The sequence below is a fragment of the Mirounga leonina genome, unplaced genomic scaffold, assembly GCF_011800145.1.
Source record: "Mirounga leonina isolate KUSES-001 unplaced genomic scaffold, KU_Mleo_1.0 Mir_150, whole genome shotgun sequence".
Lineage (NCBI taxonomy): Eukaryota > Metazoa > Chordata > Mammalia > Carnivora > Phocidae > Mirounga > Mirounga leonina.
In genome coordinates, this window is record NW_023270374.1 from 2,064,381 (window position 1) to 2,090,485 (window position 26,105).

Consider the following 26,105-nt stretch of genomic DNA (forward strand, 5'->3'; position numbering starts at 1 on the left):
TCTTGTCCAGGATCTGGGGCAGGATTACAATTTGCATTTAGCTATTATGTTTCCTTAATCTCCTTTAATCTCGAACAACTGCTCTCTGCTTTTGTCTTCAATGCCATTCACATTTTTTAAGAGTACAGAGCACATTTTTATTGTTTATAATAATAGTTTATAGGGGCATCTGGCTGGCCCAGTTGGTGGAGCATATGACTCTTGATCTTGGGGTCGTGAGCGCTACACGTTGGGTGTAGAGATCACTTAGAAAATAAATAAATAAAGTTTTTAAAAATAGATTATATATGTTACTATATTTGGATTATTAATTTGGGTCTGCCCACTGGTTTCTTGACAATTGGATTCAAGTACACATTTTTGGCAGAAGCACCATATGGGCGATGCTTTGTGCTTCTCAGGGCATCATATCGCAATGTGGGTTTGTCCCATTCCTAGTGGCATTGATTCTGATCATTTGTGTAAGGTAGTGGGTGACAGGTTTCTCCATATACTTGCTCCCATTGTAATTTGTAAGTCATCGGTACAGAGATTCTTTAAAACTCTGTAAGTACCTTGTTTTCCAGTCACTTTCTCCAGTGGTTTTAGCAGCTATGGGGATTCTTATCTGAACCTACTAGTATTATTAGCATGTGATTGCCTTTAGGCTCCTGCTTGCAGTGGGCTTTCTGGTGGGGCTCCCCTTCCGGGGTTAGTGCAGAGCCCAGAACACTGGGCTGCGAGGGGGCTGGCGGTGTGTCCACGTCAGCCAGAATATCCCTTCCCTCTGAGCAGTATGTGAGGCTCTTTGGGTGAGTTTTGTTAGGAAGCCCCTTTCCAAGACTTAGGATCCCCTGGTAAATGTTACTTATAAAGGCATATTTTTGCTTTAATCATCAAAGTATATAGGCCTTAAATATGCCCACTGGTGGCTGGAAGTGGGTCAAGACAGTAGTTTAAATTTAGAAGCCAGTGTTGTGCCTGAAGTACACCAGAGTAATTAATTAGAGAATATGTATTTAAGAGGGGCTGGTGGTTGGTTGTTTGTGCCTGGGCAGACTGGCCCTGAAGAAGAGTCCGGATGAATCTCAGGGGGCTCCAACGGAGGAGGCCTAAGGACTGAGTCTCTGGGACAGCCCGAGGCACCCCCACACCAACCAGGCCCAGTCTGGTCCCACCCGTTCCCTCCTGTTTCTGAGCCACACCGAAGGTCACTGCCCCTGCAGCACCAGGAGACGGAGGCCCTGGTCTTAGGGAGAGATCTCAGGCTGTTCCTCCTTCCTTCTGTCGCTGGGTTACCGGGTTCTTACCTCATGCACCTGAACACCAAAAGGCGAAGTGAAGCGAAAGTTTGTTGAATGAAGGTGAGAACAGAAAGGAAAGAAAAAAGCCCTCTAGACTGAGAGGGTTGCCACTGAGGGTTTTACTGGCAGTCTTCTATTGAGAATTGACGGAGATGCTTGTGGCCTTGAGGTTCTCGTGCCGTCTTGGTTTGTTGCCCTATCTCTGGTTCCGTTCTGTCTCAGCGTCTCCACCTGCCAGGAATAGTTCCCAAGCCCAGTCAGGGGAGTCAGGAGCCTCCTGTCTCTGCTGCCCACACCTTCACGCCTCCCCTATTCGTGGGACAGGACCTGCGGGCAGAAAGAGCTGCACTGGGACTGTGAGGAGTGACTGACTGTGTACTTTTTCAGTAGTGGGGTTAGGGATGGCACAAATCTCCAAGGAATCTGGAAGCAAGGCTCTCAGGATCTTGAGGGGTCAGCTGCTGCCAAGATAAGGTTCCTTTTAAACATGAAGGCACTAAGGCACCTTGAGGAAGGTCACACTCTGCACGTTTCAGGTATCTGTCAGTGGGCTGTAAGCTGTAGGGGGATTTTAACTGAAGCTACATTTCTTTTGCCTTTGTTTCCCTCATCACTTTACCCCTTCCCACCCCACCCCATTCTCTGCCACCTGTGATCTGTGTCCTGCATAAGTGGACAGAACTGCCCCTTGATCCCACTCTGTGGCACAGGGACTCTCTCCTTTGTCCCCTGTGGGGGCAAAACAAGGCACAACGCCTGCCTGAGGCTGACAGCTCTGAGAGCTGTGTCTCTGAGGGCCAGGTTCATGGTCCAGCCAGTGGCTCTCTCCCTAGTCACCGGGCAGGATCCTCTGGCTGCCATTCAAGGCGAGACACCACCCAAGAGTTTCTGGTCACTGCTCGGAGGTGGGGGTCAGGTGTCCATGGTTTTCACTGCTCACAGGTGATTCTAGAACATGGCAATGAGCATCTAGGGCCATGGGCTAAAGTTTAAAGCACATGAGTCAGGGAGTTAATCCTGCCTGGGTGTGAAAATTACACAAGGTGTCTGCAGTGGAGGATGCCAGGGACTTTGGCTGCAGAGTTTCTTTTAAGCTCATGCCTGGAGGACTCAGAGGTTCTGTCTGGGATGCCACCAAGCCCGTGAGTTGTGGTGGGAAGAGAGTGGCAGAGGCAGGTGAACTCAGGGTCCATGGAGCAGGGATGAAGTGGTGGCTGCAGGTCACTGCTTGGACCCAAATGCCACATAGAGCTTGGCTAAAGTTCCCGAACAAGATAATTCTTGCTGATAGAACAATGCACACCCACATGCTACCACACATTTTTATTTGTACAAAAAGCACCATTCACTGAGTCTTGGCTGCAGGTCTTATGAAAATCACGGTTTGGCTCCAAGTGCAAGCTTCTCGGGGCACGCGGTGGATGGAGGGGGGAGTGGGGAGCAGAGTCTGAAATTTCAGCCATGAGGCAAACGTTGTCTCAGAGTGTTGCTCCTCTCTGTTGACAAGCTGAATGCTCGGCAAATATTACCCACAATTTATCAGTCAGAAGTGCTCACTCTGGCCCCATGGCTGTGCTGACCCAAATCCCCTTGGCAGGTGAGTGTCTGAGGGCTGTATAGGGAAGTGAGTTCAAGGGATCTTTGGCAGGAAGGGCCATCCTGTGAATATGTGGGTTTCTTCCTAAAATTAGTACCATGGTGCTTAGGAGATTTAATTCCCTGTGTTAAAAAAACAAAAACACAGGCCTACAACGGTGTGACTCAAGGCCCCATGTCAACAAACTGTGGCTTAATACCTAACCTAAACCTGCAGTTTCAGCCCCCCAGAAATGTAGCCTTTCACCAGTCCACAGGGGAATTTCCTGGTCAGCGTGAGGAAATGTACTGATAGACCCCTGGGCCCCCCTTAGGATGGTGACCTTGCCTAAAATAACCGATTCTTTGTTAATAATTCCCATTTTTCCTCTCCCTCTCTACCTTTAAAAACCTTTCCTCATCTATAGCCCTTTGGAGTTCCCCTCTACTTGCCAGATGGGATGCTGCCTGATTCATGAGCTGATTAATAAAGCCAATTAGATCTTTAAAATTTATTAGGATGAATTTTTGTTATATAACAGATTTGGTGATGGTGACAGGATGGAAGTGAACTTCTGGTGGCATTTGGGGACAATGAGAAACACAGGCCTGGTACCACAAACCTTTGGAGTAGGTAAGTTTCCCTTGGTTCTGAGCTCTGCATGTTTTGCCTTAGAGCTCCTGATCTAATTGGCTTTCCTTCACAGGTTGGGTCAGCGTGCACCAGCCAAAGGTTATGACCGGAGACTATTGAACTGGCATGTTTGCCTCCAGCCCAGTTGGGCTGGCAGAAGGGTTGGCCCAGAGCCCAGGCCTTAGGTTTACAGACCACAATTCCCTGGGTCGAAAATTTCAGCACATTTCCATGGGATTTGGTGGTGGTGCACACAGGGCCTTCTTGTGACCATGATACAGTAACATATGTTGATTATCACGGATACAATAAAATGCATGTGTTTTTTGTTTTGTGTAAATAGAGACTACTGCTAATGAGGGTTTCAGTAGCCAAATGCCATCAAATTGGTGGGCATGCGTGAAGCATTTAAAGGCTGCTAGAGCACTCACCCCCTCAGGAGGACTCCCAGGATAGAATAAGCTGATTCTCAGAACGGCTTAGATTGACACCAGGTCACCCTGTTCAAGAAAACTTCTGTGCAGTGAGGGAACGGGAAGATATGCACAATCCCAACCCTGTAGCCCATCACTTCAGTATTAGTTTGGCTCCGAGGGACCCCAAAGCTTAGCTAATGGCACCCTTAAATTCTGAAGAGTCAAATGAGCCACGTTTTAGCACACTTGCTTGTTTTCTATCTAAGAAGGATAATCCCAAAGTTACAGGCATCTAGCAAAATGGCAACATCTTACTAAGCTCGTTTTGTGTCTCGAGGAACTTGGCTTGGTGGCCATCAGGCTAAGGCCCCAAAATAGGGCCAGGCAGAAATGTGAGTGATATCCCATTTGGGGCCAGGGTCCTACCAAACTGCTGCCGGCCCTCGGGAGAATTCCCACCTAGAAATGCGATGGCCATTATGGGGGATGTGCCAATTAGATAAGATCATTTAAGAAGTACTTTTAAAGGCAAGTTTCCCCAAATTAAACAGAATAGGATATCTATTTTAATTGACAAGTGGACATCATCCTGTTGCACACTTAATAGACTACAGTATAGTGCAAACATAACTTTTATATGCACTGGGAAACCAAAAAAAAAGAAGAAAAAGTCATTTGACTTACCTTATTTTGGTATTTGCTTTATTGTGATGGTCTGGAACTAAACCTGAAGTATCTCAGAGGTATGCCTGTGTACAACTTAAACAACAGAGATGACTATCAAAAACATCAAGATGAATGGAAAAAAAAAAAGCCAGAGAAGTCTAAATACACAGAATTCCATTTATATGAACTTTGAAAATAGACAAAACTAATCTATAGTGAAAAAATAAAATAAAATCACTGCAGGCATTGTCTCTGGGGATAAGGGCCCAAAATAATTGGGAAGGGGAATGAGGGAAATTTCTGGGTGATGGTCATGTTCTGTACCTGATAGGGGATGAGTTATACAGGGCTACGCATTTATCAAAATTAAGTAAATGTACATTTAAGATTTGTGCATTTTACTATAGGTAAATTTTATAACAAATGAAAAACCTATAATTAAATGTTGACCTCTAGTTCATGTTATGCATGCTTAAGTGTTTAGAGGTAAGATATACTGATGTCTTTGTATCATATGATCTCACTGATATGAGGAATTCTTAATCGCAGGAAACAAACTGAGTGTTGTTGGAGTGGGGGGTGGGGTGGGAGGGATGGGGTGACTGGGTGATAGACACTGGGGAGGGTATGTACTCTGGTAAGCGCTGTGAATTGTGCAAGACTGTTGAATCTCAGATCTGTACCTCTGAAACAAATAATGCAATATATGTTAAGAAAAAAAAAAGAAGAAGAAGAAGAAGGTAGCGAGAGGGGAAGAATGAAGCGGGGGAAATCGGAGGGGTAGACGAACCATGAGAGACGATGGACTCTGAAAAACAAACAGGGTTCTAGAGGGGCGGGGGGTGGGAGGATGGGTTAGCCTGGTGGTGGGTATTGAGGAGGGCACATTCTGCATGGAGCAGTGGATGTTATGCACAAACAATGAATCATGGAACACTTCATCTAAAACTAATGATGTAATGTATGGGGATTAACATAAGAATAAAAAAAATAATAAATTGAAAAAAAAAGATATACTGATGTCTTTAACTTATTTTGAAATGCATGAAAACAAGATGGGTTGATAGATGAATAGAGAATGGACAGGTAGGTAGACATGTGATAAATAAGTAAAGTACAATATTAATGCTAGAATCCAGGTGGTGGGAATATCGATGTTTGTTATGAAATTCTTCCAACTTTGTTGCACGTTTGAACATGTTCACAATACAATGTATCCCCCCTCCCCATCCCAACCTCACCTTGGGCCCCTCCCTCTCCGTCTACCATCCCCATCTGCTCATCCCCAACTCCCCTTCCTTTTCTTACTCCCCTCCAGGCCCCCTGAATCCTACTTGGCAACAGTATTCACTACATTCCAGGCAAACCAGTGGTAGCACAGAGAACTGGCGTGGCTGGCTCCCAGTGTTAAAAATATATTATTCTGACACTTGTTAAAATGTTAAGGGAGACTTTATTCAATACTATTGCAATAGGAGTCAAGATTATCCAAACAGGAGAGAAAGACCGAGCTCTGAAGACAGCAAGGACAAATGGGGATTTACAGCCAAGGTGGGAGGTGGGGGGTGGGGACATGTAATTCTTGCTACACTGACCTAACAAGACTCTCACAAAGTTTGCACAAACACTGAGAGGAAAGGCAGAGCAACAACCACACCAGGGATTAAAAAAGGAAACTGACCACACCACAGAAATGCCAAGGGGATTGCTCAATCTGACTCAGATCCATCTTAATTTCCTTGCCGCCAGGGCTGAAGCCCAGAGAGACTTGAGAGCACCCAGCTGCACAAGCCACCAGCCTGTGCCCCTGGACGCCGTCTCCCAGCCCCCACCTCCTTGGCTGAGGTGCTGCAGACACCAAAGCTAATCTGGCCCATGTGCTGCTGTGAAATTAAAAGGTAACTTGTAATGTAAGGCAATGGGGACTGTTTACATGGTGGACCCTGGGCAAAAGCTTCCAAAAGATTCCCTTATGCAAATGCAAGACAGATACTGGCCCCTGTACACTCTCTTGCCTCTTTCTACAGGTGCTGCCAACAGGCTAACCTGTGAGTATCACATTTTCATAATGACAGGGCATCAATCCCTATCAGAGCCCTAAATGCTTAACACCAAGTTTTAACTGCAAGTTTTAGAAGCCCAAATGTTCAGAAGCTCCATTCTTGATCAACTTGATATGACCACTTGCTACTTGAGGCAATGTTTTATGCACTTGGTCACTTATTTATTATAGCATTATTGAATATTCACTTATTATTTATTACAGAGAACCTCTGTCACTCTCTCACTTAATTTCTTTCTCTACTAGTTCGGATCATGGGATCAACAGCCACATGAGCAGCCTTGTGGAAGCAGGGTTTTTCTCTTCATCTGGCAGAAGGGAAACATGCTCGCCTCTTGGACACATGTGCTCTTTCCTCCATGGTGCATGGGTGCTGGAAGCCCCGTGCCTCAGTCTTGAGTTCATTATTTCTCTCAAGGCCTCTGCTTATCCTTGAAGCTGGAGGCTACAGATGAGGGCTGCTCCATCATTTAAAACCAGGTTGAAGCATCACCACTGCAGCCTGCTCATCTCCGTGGGTTCTGAGCCCCAGACACTACTGTTTTTTTGTTTGTTTTTTTTTTAAGATTTTATTTATTTATTTGACAGAGAGAGAGACAGCGAGAGAGGGAACACAAGCAGGGGGAGTGGGAGAGGGTGAAGCAGGCTTCCTGTGGAGCAGGGAGCCCGACTCGGGGCTCCATCCCAGGACCCTGAGATCATGACCTGAGCCGAAGGCAGACGCTTAACAACCGAGCCACCCAGGCGCCACCCAGACACTACTGTTAACAAAGAAGCCCACCTCTCCAAATTTGTTACGTTTGCCCAAGGTCATTCAAACAGCTGGGACAGAAGGGCAGCCTTCCACTTATCTGATATTCTGCAGGTTGCACTGGTAGCTTCTGTAAGCACTCTCTGTTAGGATTAGAGATGTGGTACATGCCAGAGTCCTAACAGAGAATTACAAATAGGCAGTGTAACAGACATACAGCAGCACGTGTCAAGTCACAACCCTCCACCACACTCACATCTGCCATCATGCTCTGGCTATTTGTGTGCCCTGCACTTCCTTCCCCATGACTAAAGATAAGAGGATCCCTTACATTTCAGCCTACCCTCTGTGTGACATACCCTTCTAAGACTGAGCTCCAGCTGTCTCGAATGGGTGGGGAAACCACAGTGAGAACCAATCCCCACCCTCCGGAGATAGCCACTCCTGCTCAGAAGTACCTGGCCAGGGGGTGCCTGGGTGGCTCAGTTGGTTAAGCATCTGCCTTCGGCTCTGGTCACGATCTCAGGGTCCTGGGATCCAGCCCCGTGTTGGGCTCTCTGCTTGGCAGGGAGTCTGCTTCTCCCTCTCACTTTCCCTCTGTGCTCTCTCTCTCAAATAAATAAATAAAATCTTTTAAGAAAGGAAGAAGAAGGAGAAGAAGAAGAAGGAGAAGAAGGAGGAAGAGGCGAAGAAGAAAGGAGAAGTAGTAGTAGTAGAAGTAGGAGTAGGAGTACCTGGCCAGGGGCAGTCCTCTCTTGCCCTGCTCTGTGTATCTCCTTCTTTCTGTATTACTAAGAAAGTCTTTGCCCACTCCCTTCTGTGGCCATATTGGAGCACAGACCTACACAGTCCTGAGCTGGGGGCTCTGTTAGCCCACCCTGTACCCAGCTACCATGGCTTCTCAGTGTCTCTCCCTGGTCTCAGCAGACCTCTCTTGTCCTGTAGGTTTCAGCTGAAATGCCTCTCTTCTCCAGGAGGTCTCCCTGAGCATGTTCCGTAGCACCTTTCTCTATCAACCCCCTCTATTTCACTTCCAACAGAGCACTCCCTGATGGTAATTACTTATCACTGATTCCCACCCCCCACACACACACCCTAAACCTGGGCTGTGCAACATCACAGCCACCAGCTACACTCGGCCATGGGGTGCTTGAAATGGGACCGGTCTGAATTGACATCTGCTCTGTGTGTAAAACATACACACAGGATTCCAAGTACTTAGCACACATAGGAAAGATGTAAAAATATCTCATTAAACAATTGCTTGTGTATGTTGAAATAATATTTTGGATATACCGGGTTAAATAAAAAATGTTAAACTTACTCTCACCCATGTCTTTTTACTTTAATGTACTAGAAAATGCAAAGTCACAGATGGTTCACATTGCATCTCTATTGGGCAGTTGCCCTGTGACAAGTCCAAGGCTCACTAACCCATGCTTCATGTACAGGCTGGAGACCTCGTGGCCAGGTAGAAGTCCCAGAAAGGTTTGTTGGTTGAATAAATAAATGAGTTGTGAAAAAGAGAACCCGATGACCTTTTCCCAAATAAACGTTAAATCATTTATGTTTTGCGAAAGAGCTCTCTAAAACAAAGCGCAGAGTCTTCCTTAGCCTCTGAAATCGACCTCTGGGGATTCCTAGACTTAGACCCAATCAATGCTCAACCCCCAGGAAGTCCTGAGCGCTATTTCCCCTTTCACAGGAGGCAGGGTTGGGGGTTACAGGCACTGCAGGCCCTGGGAGGAGTGACACCTTCTGCAAGACCACAGGGAGCTAAACTTGGGAACCCTCCACCCAGCGCCTGAGCAGGACTAGAGAGGAGGAGCCAGACTCGGGGAAAGGCCAGGGGATTTGGAGCGGTGGACTGGATAGCATCCAGCGGAGGGGCGGGACTTAGATGGAGGAGAGACGCCGAGAAGAGGGGAGGAGCTTAGGGGAGGGGAAAAGAGCCTGACCTGGGGAAATAAGGCCAGGAGAGGGGGGCTGGGGCCCCGACTCATGATAGAGGGCTGGGACCGGGAGGGAGGAGCTCGGCTGGGGAGTACAAAGAGCGGAGGCAGGACCCGGGAGGAGGGGCAGGATTCCCGCGGGGGACGGACACCGGGCCCGGGGAAGGGCAGGCGGGGGCCGAAGAGGCGGAGCCGGGGTGGGCTGGGCGGCCCGAGGGCGGGGCTGGGGGAATAAAAGCACGACTGCGGCGCTCGGGGCTGTTCGCCGCGGCTGGATCACTCTTTTCTGAGCTGTACAATGGCCGGGCGCCGACGCACCCCGCTGCTCCTGCTGGCCGCCCTGGCCCTGACCCTGGCCCTGGCCCTGGCCGTGAGTCCCGAGACAAACAGGAGAACCCCCAAGTCTACATTGGTGGGCGGTGTGTTGGACGCCGACGTCAACGAGGAGGGCGTGCAGCAGGCGCTGAACTTCGCCCTCAGCGAGTACAACAAGGCGAGCAACGACGCGTACCATAGCCGCGCAATGCGAGTGGTGCGCGCCCGCAAGCAGGTGCGTCCCCCCGGGGGCCGCGAGCCGGGCTGTGGGTGCGGGGCGGCCCTGAGCTCGGGGCGTAGCCGCCTGACGTCCCTAGCCCGGCCCCTACCGGTCAGCCCAGCATCTTGGAGGGATCAGTCTCCGAGCCCCTAGAGGTTGGGTGGGGCCTGCCGACGCGCTTCCCTGCTTCTCAGCGGGCGGTGTCCCTGGTCTCTCTGGTCGCCCACGGCCTGCCCTATGCATGCCTGTCACCGGGAGTGCCCGGGACCCAGCCGGCACACTGGGTCACCCCCATGGCCTTCATTTGTGTTTTCAAACGCCAGCCTGGCCAGAGGCTGCGGTGTGGAGGTCAGGGCCCCATCCAGTTCCCTTACCTCCGTGCCTCAGCCTCATGGGACACGGAGGCTCAGTGTGAACTGTCAACTAAATGACCACGGGCGAGGGAAAAACGACCCCACACCTGACTGCCCTCCTGGCCCTGCCACTAAATGACTTTTTAAAGCACTTTTGTAACTTTTTTAATTTCAGACTTACAAAGCAGTAACAAAAAGTGCATAAAATCCTTGTAGATTCTACACCTAGGTTTCTTATATGTTAAAGTTTTGCCATTTTGCTTTCCACTGGGCACATACGTGTGTGTACGGGGATATATGCATTTGTTTTCTGAGTCTTTTGAGAGTTAACACCTCAGTGTGTATTCCCTAGAAACAAGGGTGTTTTCTGACATACCCACAATAACACTTTGGCAGTCAGAACCAACACTGACACAGTTATCTAATCCACAGACCTTATTCAGATGTCACTCACTGATTGTCCCACTCATGTCCTTTATGGCCCAGGACTGCCAGGCCATGTGCTGCAGCCACTGTCCTGCAGCCTCCTTTACTCTGGAGCAGCCTCTCCATCGATGAACTTGACATTTCTGAAGGATCCAGCCACTCCTGGTGCACCCTGGGGCACAGTTTGGGGTTTCCCCATGTTTCCTCGAGATGACTGGGGTCATGCAGAAGAGGCCCGTTCTCCTCCAAGCCTCCTCTCAACAGGTGCCGCCAAACTAACCCAGCCTCCATGTCCTCATCCTGCAATGGAGTTTGGGGCCCACACCAAACATCCTCCCTGAGGTGGGGCCCTGGCTGCTCCCTGAGCACCGAGAGGCTGTCAGCAAACACAGATGGGTCGATGAGCTGGCTTGTGGTACTCCGTGCACCTCAGAGCAGAGGGTCTGGCATAGGAATTCAAACCTGTCCAGACATGCTGGTGGAAAGGCCCCTGGAGTGTTGCTTCAGTCCACAGGGCATGTCCATGGGAACAACCTCTCATGTGGGCCATCACACTGTTCACCCCGATAAGGCCCCACCATCACCACCACCCAGGGGGCTGTTGAGTGGACTGCTCCTGACCCCTGCTTCTGCCAGCCCTGTCCTGGAGTTCTGGTCAGATAAGGAGCAGAGTCAGCAGAGTCCAGAAGAGGGCTTGGAGGGAGTGTCCGGAAAGGCCACTGGGCTTTGGGATTATCCTCTAAGGGTGGCTAGGATTTAGGCCAGCTGACCTGGAGCCCAGTGGAGAGCAGAACAACCTCAGAGCAACAAAAACCTTGTAATGCATGCCAGCATTTAGGGCTCATCCGCCTTCTCTTGAAACTTCAGAAGGTGGCCCAGAACAGACCATTCCGCCCCCTACAGCAGTGACTGGCACTGTGTCCTTTGGATGGGACATGTATACTCACTTGGTTCCCCCCAGCCTGCTACTCTCCACTGTGACACTGGCTTGGCATCACAACTCATTGGGGAAAGTGACAGCAGAGGGATCCTGGGACCTGCTTGTGGTTCCACCAGGTAAGATGCAGAGCCTGGTACCCGGTCCTCATCCCAAGTTTCTTTCTAAGGATGCCCTCTGTGAGGACAAGGTATGCTCCTATCCTATAATCTCAAATGTAAAAGACAAGCAGGTGTGTGACACACTTCAGAAATACTCCCATCAGTCAGTTAAGCATCTGCCTTCAGCTCAGGTCCTGATCCCAGGGTCCTGGGATCAAGCCCCACGTCAGACTCCCTGCTTGGTGGGGAGCCTGCTTCTCCCTCTCCCTCTGCTTCTGCCTGCAGCTTGTGCGCGCTCTCTCTCTCTCTCTTTCAAATAAATAAATAAATAATCTTTAAAAAAAAAAATCACACTTAAAAGGTAGGCATTCCAGGGGCAGTGTTTTACTGGCCTAAAATGTGTGTGTGTGTGTGTGTGTGTGTGCGCATGCACGCGCACATGAGAAAGAGAGGCTTCTCATTTCCTACTGGGAAATGAGGGAATAAATAAACCTTTGTTACACTGCGGAAATATAACGATCTATAGGGTTGACCCTATTAATTGGAATTTAGCTTAAGTGTACCCATCTCATGACTGTCTTCCTGAACCAGACCCACTCTGTTTGCTCCAGCACAGAGCCCCAGCTGTGTGCTCAGACCCTGCCCTGCTTCCTGGCACTGAAGGAGTTTATTAGCCTACAACCATGCTGGCTTCCCTCCTAAACCCAGTTAACAGGATTTTGGTCCCTGGCTTCCACCTTCCGTCTTCCTGCTTCTCCTCCTCCCAGGCTGCCTGAGACCTTCGAGCCCCTCAGTGAACAAGTTACAAGGAGGGTCTGGGCACAGCTGCTGGACCAGCCCTCAGAAGGTGGCTTTGGTTTTCTGGGGTACCTGCTTTGGCAGCAGTGAATGCTGGCGTGAGGACCCAATAGCAGGAAGGTACCTGTGTGTGTGAGATTGGCAGGTGTTGTAAACAAATCCTGTTCTTGACATGTGCAGGTCGTGGCTGGGATGAACTACTACTTGGAGGTGGAGATCGGACGAACCAGATGTACCAAGTCCCAGCCCAACTTGGACAGCTGTCCCTTTCATGACCAGCCACACCTGATGAGGGTATGTGCCTGTGGGGTGCATTGTGTGTGGGTGTGCACGTGTCAGGGTGTTTGTGGGGGGGGGGACGTGTGTGTGTGCACATGACTAGTTTGAGTTTATAAGTGGGTTTTAGCTGGTGAATTGGGGCACTTTGTGCTGTTGGGTTGTTGCCTGTGGAATAAGGTGTTTGCTGGGGAGAGAGATGACCCCTTAATCCCAGCCTCAGCCACCTGAACAGATTAGAGGGAATTAGAGGCCTGTAAGCAGCCCAAATCCTCTGGTCCTGTCCTCACCAAATACTAGTCTCTCTCTCATCGGGGAGGCCTCTGGGGGGGGGCACACTCCCCCCATAGCTACCCCATTCCCTGAGTCTTTGGGTGTTTCTTAAACTCTGATCCTAGTCCCTCGATCCTTCGCTCTGCACCTGTCTTAGTGCTGGCCCATTGGAGGTGCAGGGGACTTGGGGGCAGCACCCTGTCCCTCAGGGGCTCTGTGATCTTGCACAGGCTGCACAGGGATGTGCAGGGGGCATGAGCTTGTGGAATCATGTCTTGGACTTAAGGGGTGGGTGGGGTGACTGAGAGGTCACTGCCAACCCCTGCTTAGTGTTCTAGGCTTCAGCAGGATGGGGGTTGAGAATCCCATCACCACCCTTCCTCACCCACACTTCTGACATCTTGAGGCTGGGCATGTTCCTTTTTCACTGGAACCCTAACTCTCCCTCTCCCTTCCCTTTCACAGAAAACGCTCTGCTCTTTCCGGATATACACTGTCCCCTGGCTGGGCAAGACCTCCTTGGTGAAGTCCAGCTGCCAGGATGCATAGAGGATGCTGTGACAGGCTGGGCCACTCTACCCCTTTCTCCTACCCCCACACCCCCTTGTAGAGCCCCTAAGCTTTAGAAGGTTGGGTTTGCCCAAGTGATGCCCCCTCAGTATGGTAGTCCCAAGAGACAAATAGAGAAGGGTTCTGGGACTTTTTTTGAACAGCTAAGTAACTGGAACTCGTTTCTTTTAATTGCTTTCCAAATGCACCAGTATGTAGTACATGTGTTCTGCTCTATCTTAATCAATAAAAAGTAACCTCAGCTACCTCTTGAGTTATTTACTGTCTTGGGAATATATACAGAAAGGTTTGGGCAGCTCCTGGTCCCACTGGCTTTAGAGGGCAGACAAGGAGCAGAAAGCTGACAGGTTCCTCGTGGGGAAGTCAGGGGTGCATGCTGCCACTTTTGGGATGATTGAGTTAGGAGCAGGCTGGGAACCGAGGCCTCCAGCCTTGGTGGCTCCTGGTGGTCACACAGGGGAGAGGAGGGGACCTAGGCTGCTGATCCTAAAGACTTGACTGCTGTGTTTGAAAAGAAGTCAGATGGTGAGCAGGCTGGACGGGAGGGAGGGGTCAGATGGAACCCATAGCCCAGGGCCACCCTAAGCAGGGCTCTGCCAGGTCAGATTTCAGCCATGTGTGCTGAGATCACACTCCTGGGCTGATTTTCACTGCTCAAGTTCTTCAGAGACTAAATAAATAATGATTTATGTCTATTTCTTTCCACAAGAGACTGCAGGTGCCTGCAGGTGACAAAGACAAAGTGTATGGGTGTATATGTAACTATTGGAGAAATACCCATCAGAAGGTCAAGCCAGTCAGAATCAGAAGTGAAATAAGACTGACAACAACACCTTCAGATTGGTGGTTTCTAAAGGGTTTTACGGGTTTGCACTCTGCTTATTTTCCAGGGTCCCATTTTAAAATCAGTCCTTGTGTAGAGCTTCCTGTAAGGGATGTAGAATTGAAACCATAAACAGTGGGCTTGCTTCTTATTCTGAAGACTTTGGAATTAATAAGGAATGTTCCCCTTCGTTCACCATCATTCTGTAGACGAGTGGATACCTCAGAACCCCAATAGGAAAGATCGAGTCCTAAACAAAAGAGAACTGAACACACACCCTGCCCCCTGTGCTGCCCTTATATTAGCCATTCACTGCAGGGGGGGTGAAGCCCTCTCACGGCGCTGGTAGTGCTGGGGCCATGTACCCCCCTGCCACATGCAGAGCAGCATGGATGAAGTCCTGTGACCTGCTGCCCTGAACGCAGAAGGTGAAATGACAAAGGGAACACCTCCAGATGGCCCCGAGTCCCGGCACTCCAGGAACCGCTGCTGCGCCCAGCAAAGGTGGAGCCCAGCACAATGCTGGGAAGGGGTGGGATGGGGGCCCATCCTGCGTGCCTCCTCCAGATGACTAGCTGGGCCCCAACAAGATTGTGTGCCTTGTCTCATCTCGTGTTCACCATTATGAAAGAAGATGCACAATTGCTAAGAAAGTCATTCAAAATAGTCCACGGGACATGGAGGAAGTAGGGCCTCTTCACCACTGTCTTCTATTTCAATTCTCTGAACATTTGTCAATTGCATGCAGCTGGACCACCTGGAACACAGCCTTCCACTTCGGACCTAAGAAGAGATACTGTAACACCTGTTTGCCAAATAGCCAATCATGTATGAGACAGTAAGTGTGAACTCTGCCAGCACCAATCATTCTTTCAAAACAAGTTATGAAGCCTTGTGGGGTTTGCCTCCAAAACCCTTACTCGCAGCTCCACGTGTGGAGCACACTGTGGATTTTAGTGGCCTCCGTGTCTCCTCGATTACAATCGTTAAGACCCCAGATAAACACTGTGGTTGCTAGACAGTCTCTTCCTGATGGACACCACACTTAGCGGAACGGGTTGGGGTCAGAGAGGCAAAGCACGGCCTCCAGGCCTTGAGAGGCGCGGTATGAGCCTGGGGCTCATCCCTGCGAGGGTGCACAGGCTTGGGGATGTGTTGGTGGGGGGCAGGGGGTCCCTGGCAGAGCAGACAGTGCACAGAAGTGGTATCCTGGGGCTGAGGCCTCCCTGCAGGGTCTTTCCTACCGCAGTGAAAAATCTTGGGTTTACACAAACAACCCACATGCAGGCACCACCACGAAATGCTGATTTCCTGTAAAGCCATCCCTTTGTGGACACACTTCCAATTCTCTTTTCCTTGTGGAAGTGGGGGGCGGGGGGGAGAGCTGTACACACAGCTTGGCTCATCTGAGGCTCTCCACACCTCCCACCTCTAGCCTTGTGTCCCACAGCCCACACCACAGGCGTTCAGGTTGGTGCCACCCTGGGTACTCCAAGGCAATGGTGGGCCTGCGGATGCTATAACCCTGAGGCTCTGTGTGAAGTGGTGGGACGAAGAAGGCCCTGTGACCTGAAGTCATGTAGACCAGTGTGTGCAGGGGTGGAATCACAGCTCCTGCAACTTTTATCTGCATGATTTTATTTTTAGGTTTATTTATTTTAAATGTAAGTATCATTTATGTAAAATTACATAAATAGCTTTAGTATTGTGCTTGACTCTGAGTAAACACTCACTAGGCTTTGATATTTTTTCATTTGATTCCATATTGTGGTGCTTTAAACATGGCCCCCGTAATCTTTGGCACTCCTTGCATTTAGAGGTAGGGTCTGTGAGCTGCATCTTGACTCTGTGTTGGGGAACATCATCGAAAAGGTGTGCCAGGATTAACCTGTGTGCTGGACCTGGGCACTTGGAGGCTCCTCACCCCCTCCCCTGCCCTGGGAATGTGGGTTCCGCTGGCCTTTTCTGCTCCCTGAGACTGCTCCAAGGACATAGCCTGGAGATAGTGATGTGGTGCGGAGACCGTCTGGATGGTGTATGTGCCTGACCTCAGTTAGGGCCTCTTCTATAAACTTTTAAGATTTGGCAGATGGGTGAGGGGTCCATTCAACTTGCTGCCACCTAAGAGAAGCCTCATATGTGAGTTCCCTTTGCTTATGAAAACTGCCATCTCTCCACCTGGAGGGACCTGTTCTTTCTCAGCTTCTCCCTGCCCTCTGAGTGCAGGGGCTGTCTCAGATTACACCAGGGAAGCTCCCAAGAGGGTTGTGAACCACCACTCTAGGTGTGTTTGTGCAGGCTTCAAGTGAAGAGGACAGAGGAAGTGAATTTGTACCTCCAAGGCAGGGTCACAGAAGATCCCAGGGCTTCTGCCAGCATTCCTGGACACTTGCCCTGTGGGACGCCAGCATCCCTGTAAGGAGCCTGACTCCCCAATACCTTCGTGCTGGAGATGCCCCCTGCAGCTACCTGCTTGCACGCCCCAGCTGAGCTGCTGGCCAAGTGAATGGGTCGCCAGGGACATCCAGCCCGACTGAGCTCTCAGGTGACTGCAACCCTGCCTGTCATCTGACTGCAATCACAGGAGAGCCCTCGAGCAAGAACTGCTCACCTGTTTGCTTCCCAAATTCCGGGTCCACAAAGCCGTGAGCAGAGAGAATGGTTGTTGTACCACACCTCCCACTGTTCAGGTGATTTATCACACAGCAGTAGTGTCTGGGAAATACCAATGCGTATGTGTGCGTGCGCTCGTGCGTGCATGTGTGTGTGTGTGTGTGTGTGTGTACACACGCATGTTGAATGGGGTGAAACCCAGGCACCTGGAGCCAGATGCCCTGGGTGAGAAGAATGCCACTTGCTGTGTGACCTGCATGAGCTCCTCCTTCTCTCTGAGCCTCACTTGTTAGCAGCAAGGGGATGGTAGGAGTCCCCTCCTCATGGGGTTATGGAAATTAATGTGTTCGTATCTGTAAAGCCTTTGAACAGTTCAGTTTGTCACATAAAAACATATTTTCATTCCAGTCAGAATATTGATAGCTTTTAATTTTATTTGGTATAAGAGTTCAATTTCATTTTTCAAATGATATTATTAGCTTTATTTATTTATTTTTTTTTTTCTGTGAGGTTTCCAAGAACTTCAAAAGGCCACCTTCTGTATAGTGAATTCCTATAACATCCTGTCAGTGTCTATATTTCTGTCTTAAAACCAGCTGGGTTTATTTTTCTGTGCCAACTACTCCCTTTAAAATATAATGTTTTAATATCACTTAGGTAAGAACCACTCCCGTTATTCTTTTCTAAATTTCATTTCTGAATGTTGTATTTATTCTCCTTGATGAAATTATTTTTTTTCCAGCTCAAAAAGTAGAACTACTGTGTTTTGAACTAGAACTATATTGAATGTATATTCTGGTTAGGGGGGAAAAAAGACAACATTTAATATTTGAGCTTTTCATTTTAGTATGTCATATATTTTGCAATGTATTTATGCTTTTATTATGTCCTCCAGTAGTATAAAGTAATTGTATCTTGGTGGCTCATAATTTATAGATCCTTAGAGGTCTGGGTTTTTATGGTCCATCACTGCTACCAGATGCAGAAGGACAGGAGTGAACTTGGACAAGGTGACAAGACCCTTTAGAAGATGCAGTCAGAGAAGGCCAACCCTGTCCCAAGCCTACAGGCCCAAGCCAGAGAGACAGGCACTGGGAGACAATAGTAAAATTACCCATTCCTTTTCATTATGCTCTATTGTGCTAACAAATACACATAAAATTGAGCAGCAGTGCCTCACCTGAGAGCCAAAATAAGGAGATTTTTCAGACCACCTTACATCTGCTCCCTCACCCTTGGCACTGGGGCTCCCAGTGGGTCCCCTCAGGATCACAGTACCTGAAGTTTATTTAGCCCAGGGTCAGATACACTCAGGGGTCATTTGGATGTCAGCCCGGGTGTCCAGCACCTCGAGACCAGATAAGGGGCATACATAATCTCAGGTGTGACTGCACATGCAATCACCTGGGGAGCTTTAAAAAATACTGATGCCTGGTACCACTCAGAGAAATTCTGACTTAATTGATCCAGGCATATGGCCTGGGCACTGGGATTTTGTAATATTACCCAAGGAATCACTAAACTATATAACCCAATTTGATTGCCTGACAAAGTACAGTTGCTTCTAAAACACCTGCAAATGGCAGCAGGTAGAGGGTTCTCTGAGTCACACCTGCATCTAAACATGCTTTTGATGCCAAGTATCTCCCCAGATGTACAGCCCAGCCCCCTCCTTGATTCCCAGTAAATAAAACACAACCAAACAAAACTAAATGAAAATGCCCTTCACCCAAAGCATATGTTAGGTCAGTGAACTTTTGTGCAGATTTCAAGCAGCTCAGCAGGTTTCCTCTACCCCAGCACTGGCATCCCTGATTTGGCAATGCCCTTGGCCTCACTTCCAGAGGTGGTTGTCATTTGCCCTTCACCGCACTGAGTCACTGACCTTATTTGTCTCACTGGTTCCTCTTTCCCTTAGCATTTTCTATTTGTCCACCCATCCCTTGCCTCCAGATCTCTCAGCATGTTCAAGCCCTCCCTCTGTAGGGTAGAACAGTTCAGCTCTTTCCAGATTTTCTCACAGCCATGAAGGTATTCAGAAAATATAGGGCTTCCTGGTGAACAGGATCCAATATTTTGGTGAGGTACTTTTAATCATGAAGAGCAATATTTATTTTTCTTTTACCCAAATCCAGGCCCCTGAGGAATAAACTAAGAAAAATGTCCACCCTTCCTGAATGACTATTAGCTGATACATGGTGCTGAGGACTGTTACCCCACAGGCTGTGTACATTCCTCACTGGTCACACTGTCCACGTGAAGGCAACATCATCAAATAGTCCCTGAGGTTGGTGCTGACTCACAAACCAATGGCGGCCTGGCCTTCTTATGATAATAAAGAGAAGGCCATCCAGGTGGTGATGCATCCTCCTTCCCTCTCCCTCCATCAGTTTCCAGGGAAGTTGACACTACCCTTTGGGCCATGACTTGAAGAATGTGATCTTCGCTAAAGCAGTCAGAGCAGCCTTAGTGACTGGCTTAAAGATGGCATGGACCCAAGTCTGGCCACCTGTGGATCATGAGACTTCATGGTGGAATTTTCTTTCAACTATTTGAATAGCAGACTCTCTCTTTTTGCTGGGCATGAAGAGGAGAAGACAGGAGGTCCAGAGCAGCTGTTTGAAAATAAAGTCAAATTACAGGGGGCATCAGAACTGAGTCGAGAGACAGAAAACATGAGTCCCTGCCTCTAGCAGTGCCAGATGTCAGCCCTTCCTCTAGACATCTTAGTTATGTGAAACAGTCGTCCCCCTTCTTTGGGCCTGTCAGGTTGGGTTTTCCAGCTGCAGCTGCTCAAAGGCCAGAAACCAAAAAAAAAAAAAAAAAAAAATACCTGAGCCTCCCCCGTGACACCCTCCTAGGTGTCCATCATCAAAACTTTGGCCAAGAAATCAGTGTCTCATTTGCAATTAACTGAAAAACTATCCTCAAAGGTGGGCCCTCCAAATGGACCACTCCCAGGGTTGATGGGACTCTAGTTAAAGAGATTCTCCAGTGAAGCCTTACAAGTTATTTCTTTAAATGGCCAAAGGGGAACTAATGTTAAAATTAAGCGAAAACCTTGCCAAATTCTGGTAGATAGCAGGGCTACACTCCTTACTTTAAACCCACTTGCTCCAGAGCCTACAGATGGCCTTCTGGGAAAACTGGCAGAAGCCAGCCAAGGGTAAGAATTCCTACCAGAGTCAACTCTCCTGGATGTCTGCCTCGAGTATCTAGTCCAGAGAGGAAGGCAAAATTTCATGTTGTCCTTTTATTTCCAAGTTCAGACTCTTGTGAATATGGTTTGTATGTGTCCATTGGTTATTAATTGTTTTCTTTCTCAGGGACAGCTATTACCTTCCTGTTTGTTTTGTTTTGTGTCCTGAGAATTTGGCTTGTCCACCATCAGGTTGGAGGCCCCCAAAATATGGCCAGACAGAAATGTGAGCTGCACTCTATTTGCAGCTAGGGTCCTGCCAACTGTTGCCAACTCTCAGGGAAATTACGTAAGTCTTTCTTCCTTTTGGCTATACTTGGGCTCTAAATCTTGGGAAGGTGGTATCTTTTGCACCCTGTTGGGGGACATCTCTTATAACCATGGGGTTGTTCAATACTGCCAGGAATATTTACTGTTTGTCCCAGATGAAACCTGGCAAGATATTTGAAAGGATTTTTTTGAAGTAGTTCTGTGGTCAGAAGTTGGCCAGATTGGAAGCTAAGATAGAAAATTTCTTTTCAGCCCTCTTCCCTAGGCTAAATGAAACTAGGTACCCAGAGGGAAAGACAAGCATTCCAAAGACAAATGGCTCTAAATATAGAACACAGGAATTTTTTGATCCTCATTTTTGTGGAAGATTGTCTCCCTGATATAAAAAAGCAAATTGATATAAAAAAGCCAGTGGATGACTGGCTCAGCCCCTGATAGCATTCAGGTTGCAAACCAAGTGTTTGAGGAATTAAAACAATTATCCTATATTACAAATTGAGTTTTTACAAGAGCAGAAATGCGGAAAGGGCCCATTCACCTAAGCAATTCAAAGTCCACCCATCCTTTTTAAGAATCACAAAGCTCCCTATTCATCTCAAAAGGCTTGTAGGCATTGTAAAATATCTGGACTTAGGAAACAAAAATCCTCCTGTAGGAACTTGCATTATTTTCCTGTGCCTTTGAGATGTAAATTTTCTACCCAGTCTTCTCTAGGAATGTTCTACATTTTTAAAATGCTAACTTCAGGTAGGTAAGTTTTATCAGAGGGGAAATAAAGGTTAGTATAGGCAACTATATTTTTAAATCTTTGGCACAAATATTACTGAAAAGCTTAAGCTATCTGAGCAGGTAGCCTTAAATTATTCCATCTGCCAGAAACATAGTTTGGATCCAACTGTACTTGTATAAACTAATGAGATTTGCACTATGGTACCTGTTCCATGGCTAAAATGTTAAAACAAAAGTTCTAAGATCTCTGTATCTGTCTATATGTTTATGTATACATGTTATAGATGTGTGGGGTTTTTTTGCACCTCCAGATGGCATTGTCAAATTTAATATGTAAAGAGTTCTATTTAATTGGCTTAGAGAAAAGTAAGTGCTCTCTAAATTAAGTATACTCTCTCTATAGAAATATATTCTCAGAAATACAGAAACTAACAAAAATGTTTTTCAAGTTCATGTGGTCTAGGATCATCTTCAGTAAATAGAAGTTAGTTTAAGTTCATTGGTTTAATTAAAACAGCTATGTCTTCAGAGTTACCAGCATTAAGTATAATGTGGACATATAACTTTTGTTCTACCTAGGTTTCCAGAAGTCAAATAAGCTCATGTTGTGTCTGCTAACAAAATTTGTTAGCAAGAAAGATAGCTTAAGATGATGGTTAACTGTTTAGTGTCTCATGATTTTTTTTTTAATAAAAAAAGCTATGCATGGGCGCTTGGGTGGCTCAGTTGGTTAAGCCACTGCCTTCGGCTCAGGTCATGATCCTGGAGTCCCGGGATCGAGTCCCGCATCGGACTCCCTGCTCGGCAGGGAGTCTGCTTCTCCCTCTGACCCTCCCCCTTCTCATGTGCTCTCTCTCTCTCTCTCTCTCATTCTTTCTCTCAAATAAATAAATAAAATATTTTTTAAAAAAAAGCTATGCATGATTTAGAACAGGTAAATTAGATATAAGTAAGATATAAGTTTGTAAATGAATTTTTCAACTATGTTTATGCTATGTCTACTTAAAAATAGTTTATAAAATATTTTTGATAACTTGAAATCTTAAAGTTTTACTAAGTGAAGTGAAATGGTGGATATTCATCAAATATCTAGATATCTTCCAAGTCAGATAAAATCCTAAAACTTTAAATATTAAACACAAGTTTATACTACTTTTGGCTTCTTACTACGAAAGGAAGTAAAGACATGTGGGTCTTTCAGTAAACATGTCTGGTGTCACACTGAAAAATGTACTATGGGTAAAAATACACTTTCAGAAATCATGAAGTGTATTTATAAATGCTGATATAATGGACAGTTCACAATTGCTTACATATTTGTTTTCATTAGGAATTAAGAACTATAAGGATTAAGAATTCTCATCAATTAGAACTTTTTGGAAATAATAAGAGTGAAAAGAAGCAACTGTAGAGGTTGCTTTTAGGTAACAGGCTTGAGCAGTGGAAACCTGAGCAAGATAGAAGGGCCCACAGTGCCCCTGAGCTGATGCCAACAACCTTAGTAAGCCATAGACCCCAACCAACCAATGAGCTACTTACAGCCAGGCACAGTTCCTAAGATTACCAAAAGGGAAGATTCCATATATCGCCCTCCCTCACTCTGCCCTTTAACTATAGCCCCTCAACACCACCTCCTGGCAGATGGTCTCTCCTTTGCTGCCATGCCCACTGCTCCCTGGCTCCCTGACAGTGTATTCAATAAATTTACACCTCTTTTGTTCTTCCTTGGGTGAATTCTTTCACTGCCCACGCTGCCAACACCCACCCGCTCCGGACACCCCATAACAACTGTGTGTGAAAAGCAAATAAGTATGACTGTTTCTTCTAGAGTAAGAAAAAGAGGGAAAAACATAAATGGATATAAAAGATGTAGCAGAAGGTTTGTGGAAAAGAAATCTTGGAAAAAGAAATTTATGTGTGGGCAAGATGGCTAAGATTGGAATGGATTTATTTTTTAAGGAATGTATCATAAGTACACCAAAGCATAATTGAAATTTGATTATCTCTATGTTAAAAGGACAGGGTTTATTTGGTGTTTTTTTTTTTTTTTAATATTATCAGTGTGTTCTTAACAAGAAATTGTAAAAAAAAATTTTTTTTCTTTATCCTTTAAGTAATCTGCCTAGAAAACAAAAAAAATGTGTACCTTACCAAAATAATGTACTGTGCTTCATGTCTTTATCAGGTCCTTGATTACTTAAGAAAATCTAGTCTTCTCAATATTAAAAGACCTAAGCTTTTTGTTGTTTTTATAGCTACGTAAATTTCTGTATTTGCCTTCAAAGTCTTTAATGTCCACTTTGATTAAATGGATAACTAAGTATTGTTTCATAGTGACCTATGATCCTATCTGATCAAGTGTTTTAAAACATTTTGATATTTTTGACAAACTTCTCAAAAACAAATTCTTTTGGGGGGGTTCTTTTTAATTTAAATTCAATTAATTAAACATATAGTGTATTATTAGTTTCAGAGGTAGAGTTCAGTGACTCATCAATGATAACATCACATGCTCTCCTTAATGCCCATCACCTAGTTACCCTATCCCCCCACCCCTCCCCTCCAGCAGCCCTCAGTTTGTTCCCTATGATTAAGAGTCTCTTATGTTCAACAATTCATCAGTTGCACTTAACACCCAGTGCTCATCGTATCTCATGCCCTCCTTAACCCCACCCCTCCCCTCCCTAATGCCCATCACCCAGTTGCCCCATCCCCCGTCCACCTCCCCTCCAGCAACCCTCAGTTTGTTTCCTATGATTAAGAGTCTTTTATGGTTTGTCTCCCTCTCTGATTTCATCTTGTTTTATTTTTCCCAGGTTTGTTTCTTTTAGTAATCAGAATCGTGCTGTATGTATTTTTCTTTGTTGTGCTTGTTGGGGATGTTCTCAGCCTAGCACACTCCTTTAATCCATTATATATTCCACAGAATTAGTGTCACTGTTTGGGTTGCTTCATTCTGCTATTAGGCACAAACTTGAGCACAGGGGCTGGAATTTGAGGGGAAGAGTGTCAGTTTGAGTCCTTGTTGATCTGAGGTGAAGGTGTGTTGAGTTGGCATTGAGCAGGTGGCAGGCAGTGCATGATGACTTGGGCAGGAGGGTGGCTGGACTGTGAATTTGGGACCCAAAACAAAAACTTCCGTTGTCCTCTTTATGTTATTTGCCAGATTCTCAATATTACACTGAGACCCCAGAGGCAATGATAACTGAGAGTCACACTAAGGCCAATATTTTTCTAAGATTTTATTTATTTATTTATTTAAGAGAGAGAGAGAGAGAGTGCACCAGCAGGGGGAGGGGCAGAGGGAGAGAGAGAATCTCAAGCAGACTACCCACTGAGCACAGAGCCTGACATAGGGCTCTATCTCACAACCATGAGATCATAACCTGACCCAAAATCAAGAGCTGGATGCTTAACCAACTGAGCCACCCAAACACCCCTAAGGCCAATATTTTTTATCAAAACTCTTGAATGGTCAAGAGGATGATTAAAAGTGGAGGGGAGCTGTTGAAATAAATTATTAGGTTCAAGATGGAGCCATTCCTGCTCAGGATGCCACACCAGCAAACCTAATTTTCATGTTCCTGTAAAGTCTCCACCTGATAAGAAACACAAAGTATCCAGTCAACCAAACCCCAAACACCAATCCAGCTCTGGGCTTTATACTTATTTTCTTGTTCCTTGATCTTTCCAGATAAGGTCAGATATGCAACCACAGCCAATCATGCCCTATCTCCACATTGCTGTTTCTAATGCTATATAAAATTTTCTCTTAACCAAACTTCCCCAAGAAGAGTGTGCTGTCACTTGGGTAGCACTGTATTCTCACAACCCATGGATTGTTTTTCCTTATATAAAGGACATCACACTTTTACAAAGTTGTTTTTAGTTTTGTCATTTGACAATCCCATGAATAAAGAGAAAAGACAACTACAGAATGGGAGAGTACATTTGCAAATCATATAGCTAATATGGAATTTGTATCCAGAATATATGAAGAATTATTACAACTCAATAAGAAGACAACTAACCCATTTTTAAATGATTAAATAAAACTCAATTTTAAAAATTAAAAAGTAACCCAATTAAATTTTTAAAAAGTCAACCCAATTTTAAAAATCCCAAAGGATTTGAATGGACATTTCTCCAAAGAAGATATGCAAATGACAAAGAAGTACTTGGAAAAAGTGCTCATCATTAGCCATTAGGGAAATGCAAGTCAAAATGAGATACTACTTCACACCCATTTTATGGCTATAGTAAAAAAAAAAAATTAAAAACAAACAAACAAAAACAAAAACAGACAATAACAAATTAGAGCCTGGTATTGCTGGTAGAGATGTAAAATGGTGCAGCTGTTTTGGTAAATAATTTGGCAGTTCTTCAAAAGGTTAGGCATACAGTTACCATATCACCCAACAATTCTGCTCCGATATAGATACCCAATATAAATGAAAACATGGCCATACAAAAACTTACATATGAATGTTTGTAGCAGTATTATTCATAATCTCAAAAAAAGAAAAAAACACATATGTTTGTCAACTGATGAATGAGTAAAGAAAATGAAATATATCTATATAATGGATATGGTTGGGAAATACAAAAATTGAAGTACTGATACATGCTACAACATGGAAGAATCTTGAAAACATTATGGTATTCAATAAAGTCAGCAACAAAAAAACACATATTGTGTGGTTTCATTCATGTTAAATGGCTAGAAGGGGCAAATTTATAAAGACAAAATGTAGACCAGTGATTGCCTAGGGCTGGGGCAGCAGTTGGGGGGGTGGGCAGCAAAGAGGTGGAAAGGGAGTGATGAAAATGTTCTAAAGTTAGATTGTGGAGATATTTGCACAA

At 46.2% G+C, this 26,105-nt stretch overlaps 1 protein-coding gene and 1 long non-coding RNA gene across 2 annotated transcripts; both read left to right on the forward strand.

Annotated features, from left to right (window-relative positions):
• Positions 1-3,222: 3,222 nt before the first annotated feature.
• LOC118011066 lies at positions 3,223-7,218 on the forward strand. Its single transcript, XR_004679406.1, has 3 exons — positions 3,223-3,492; positions 6,324-6,472; positions 6,883-7,218. It is a non-coding gene; the product is annotated as an uncharacterized LOC118011066 (long non-coding RNA).
• Positions 7,219-9,529: 2,311 nt separating this feature from the next.
• CST3 (cystatin C) lies at positions 9,530-13,853 on the forward strand. Its single transcript, XM_035005734.1, has 3 exons — positions 9,530-9,889; positions 12,670-12,783; positions 13,504-13,853. Exons 1-3 carry the CDS (start codon positions 9,638-9,640, stop codon positions 13,585-13,587), a joined length of 450 nt encoding a protein of 149 aa, XP_034861625.1. The 5' UTR covers positions 9,530-9,637; the 3' UTR covers positions 13,588-13,853.
• Positions 13,854-26,105: the final 12,252 nt, after the last annotated feature.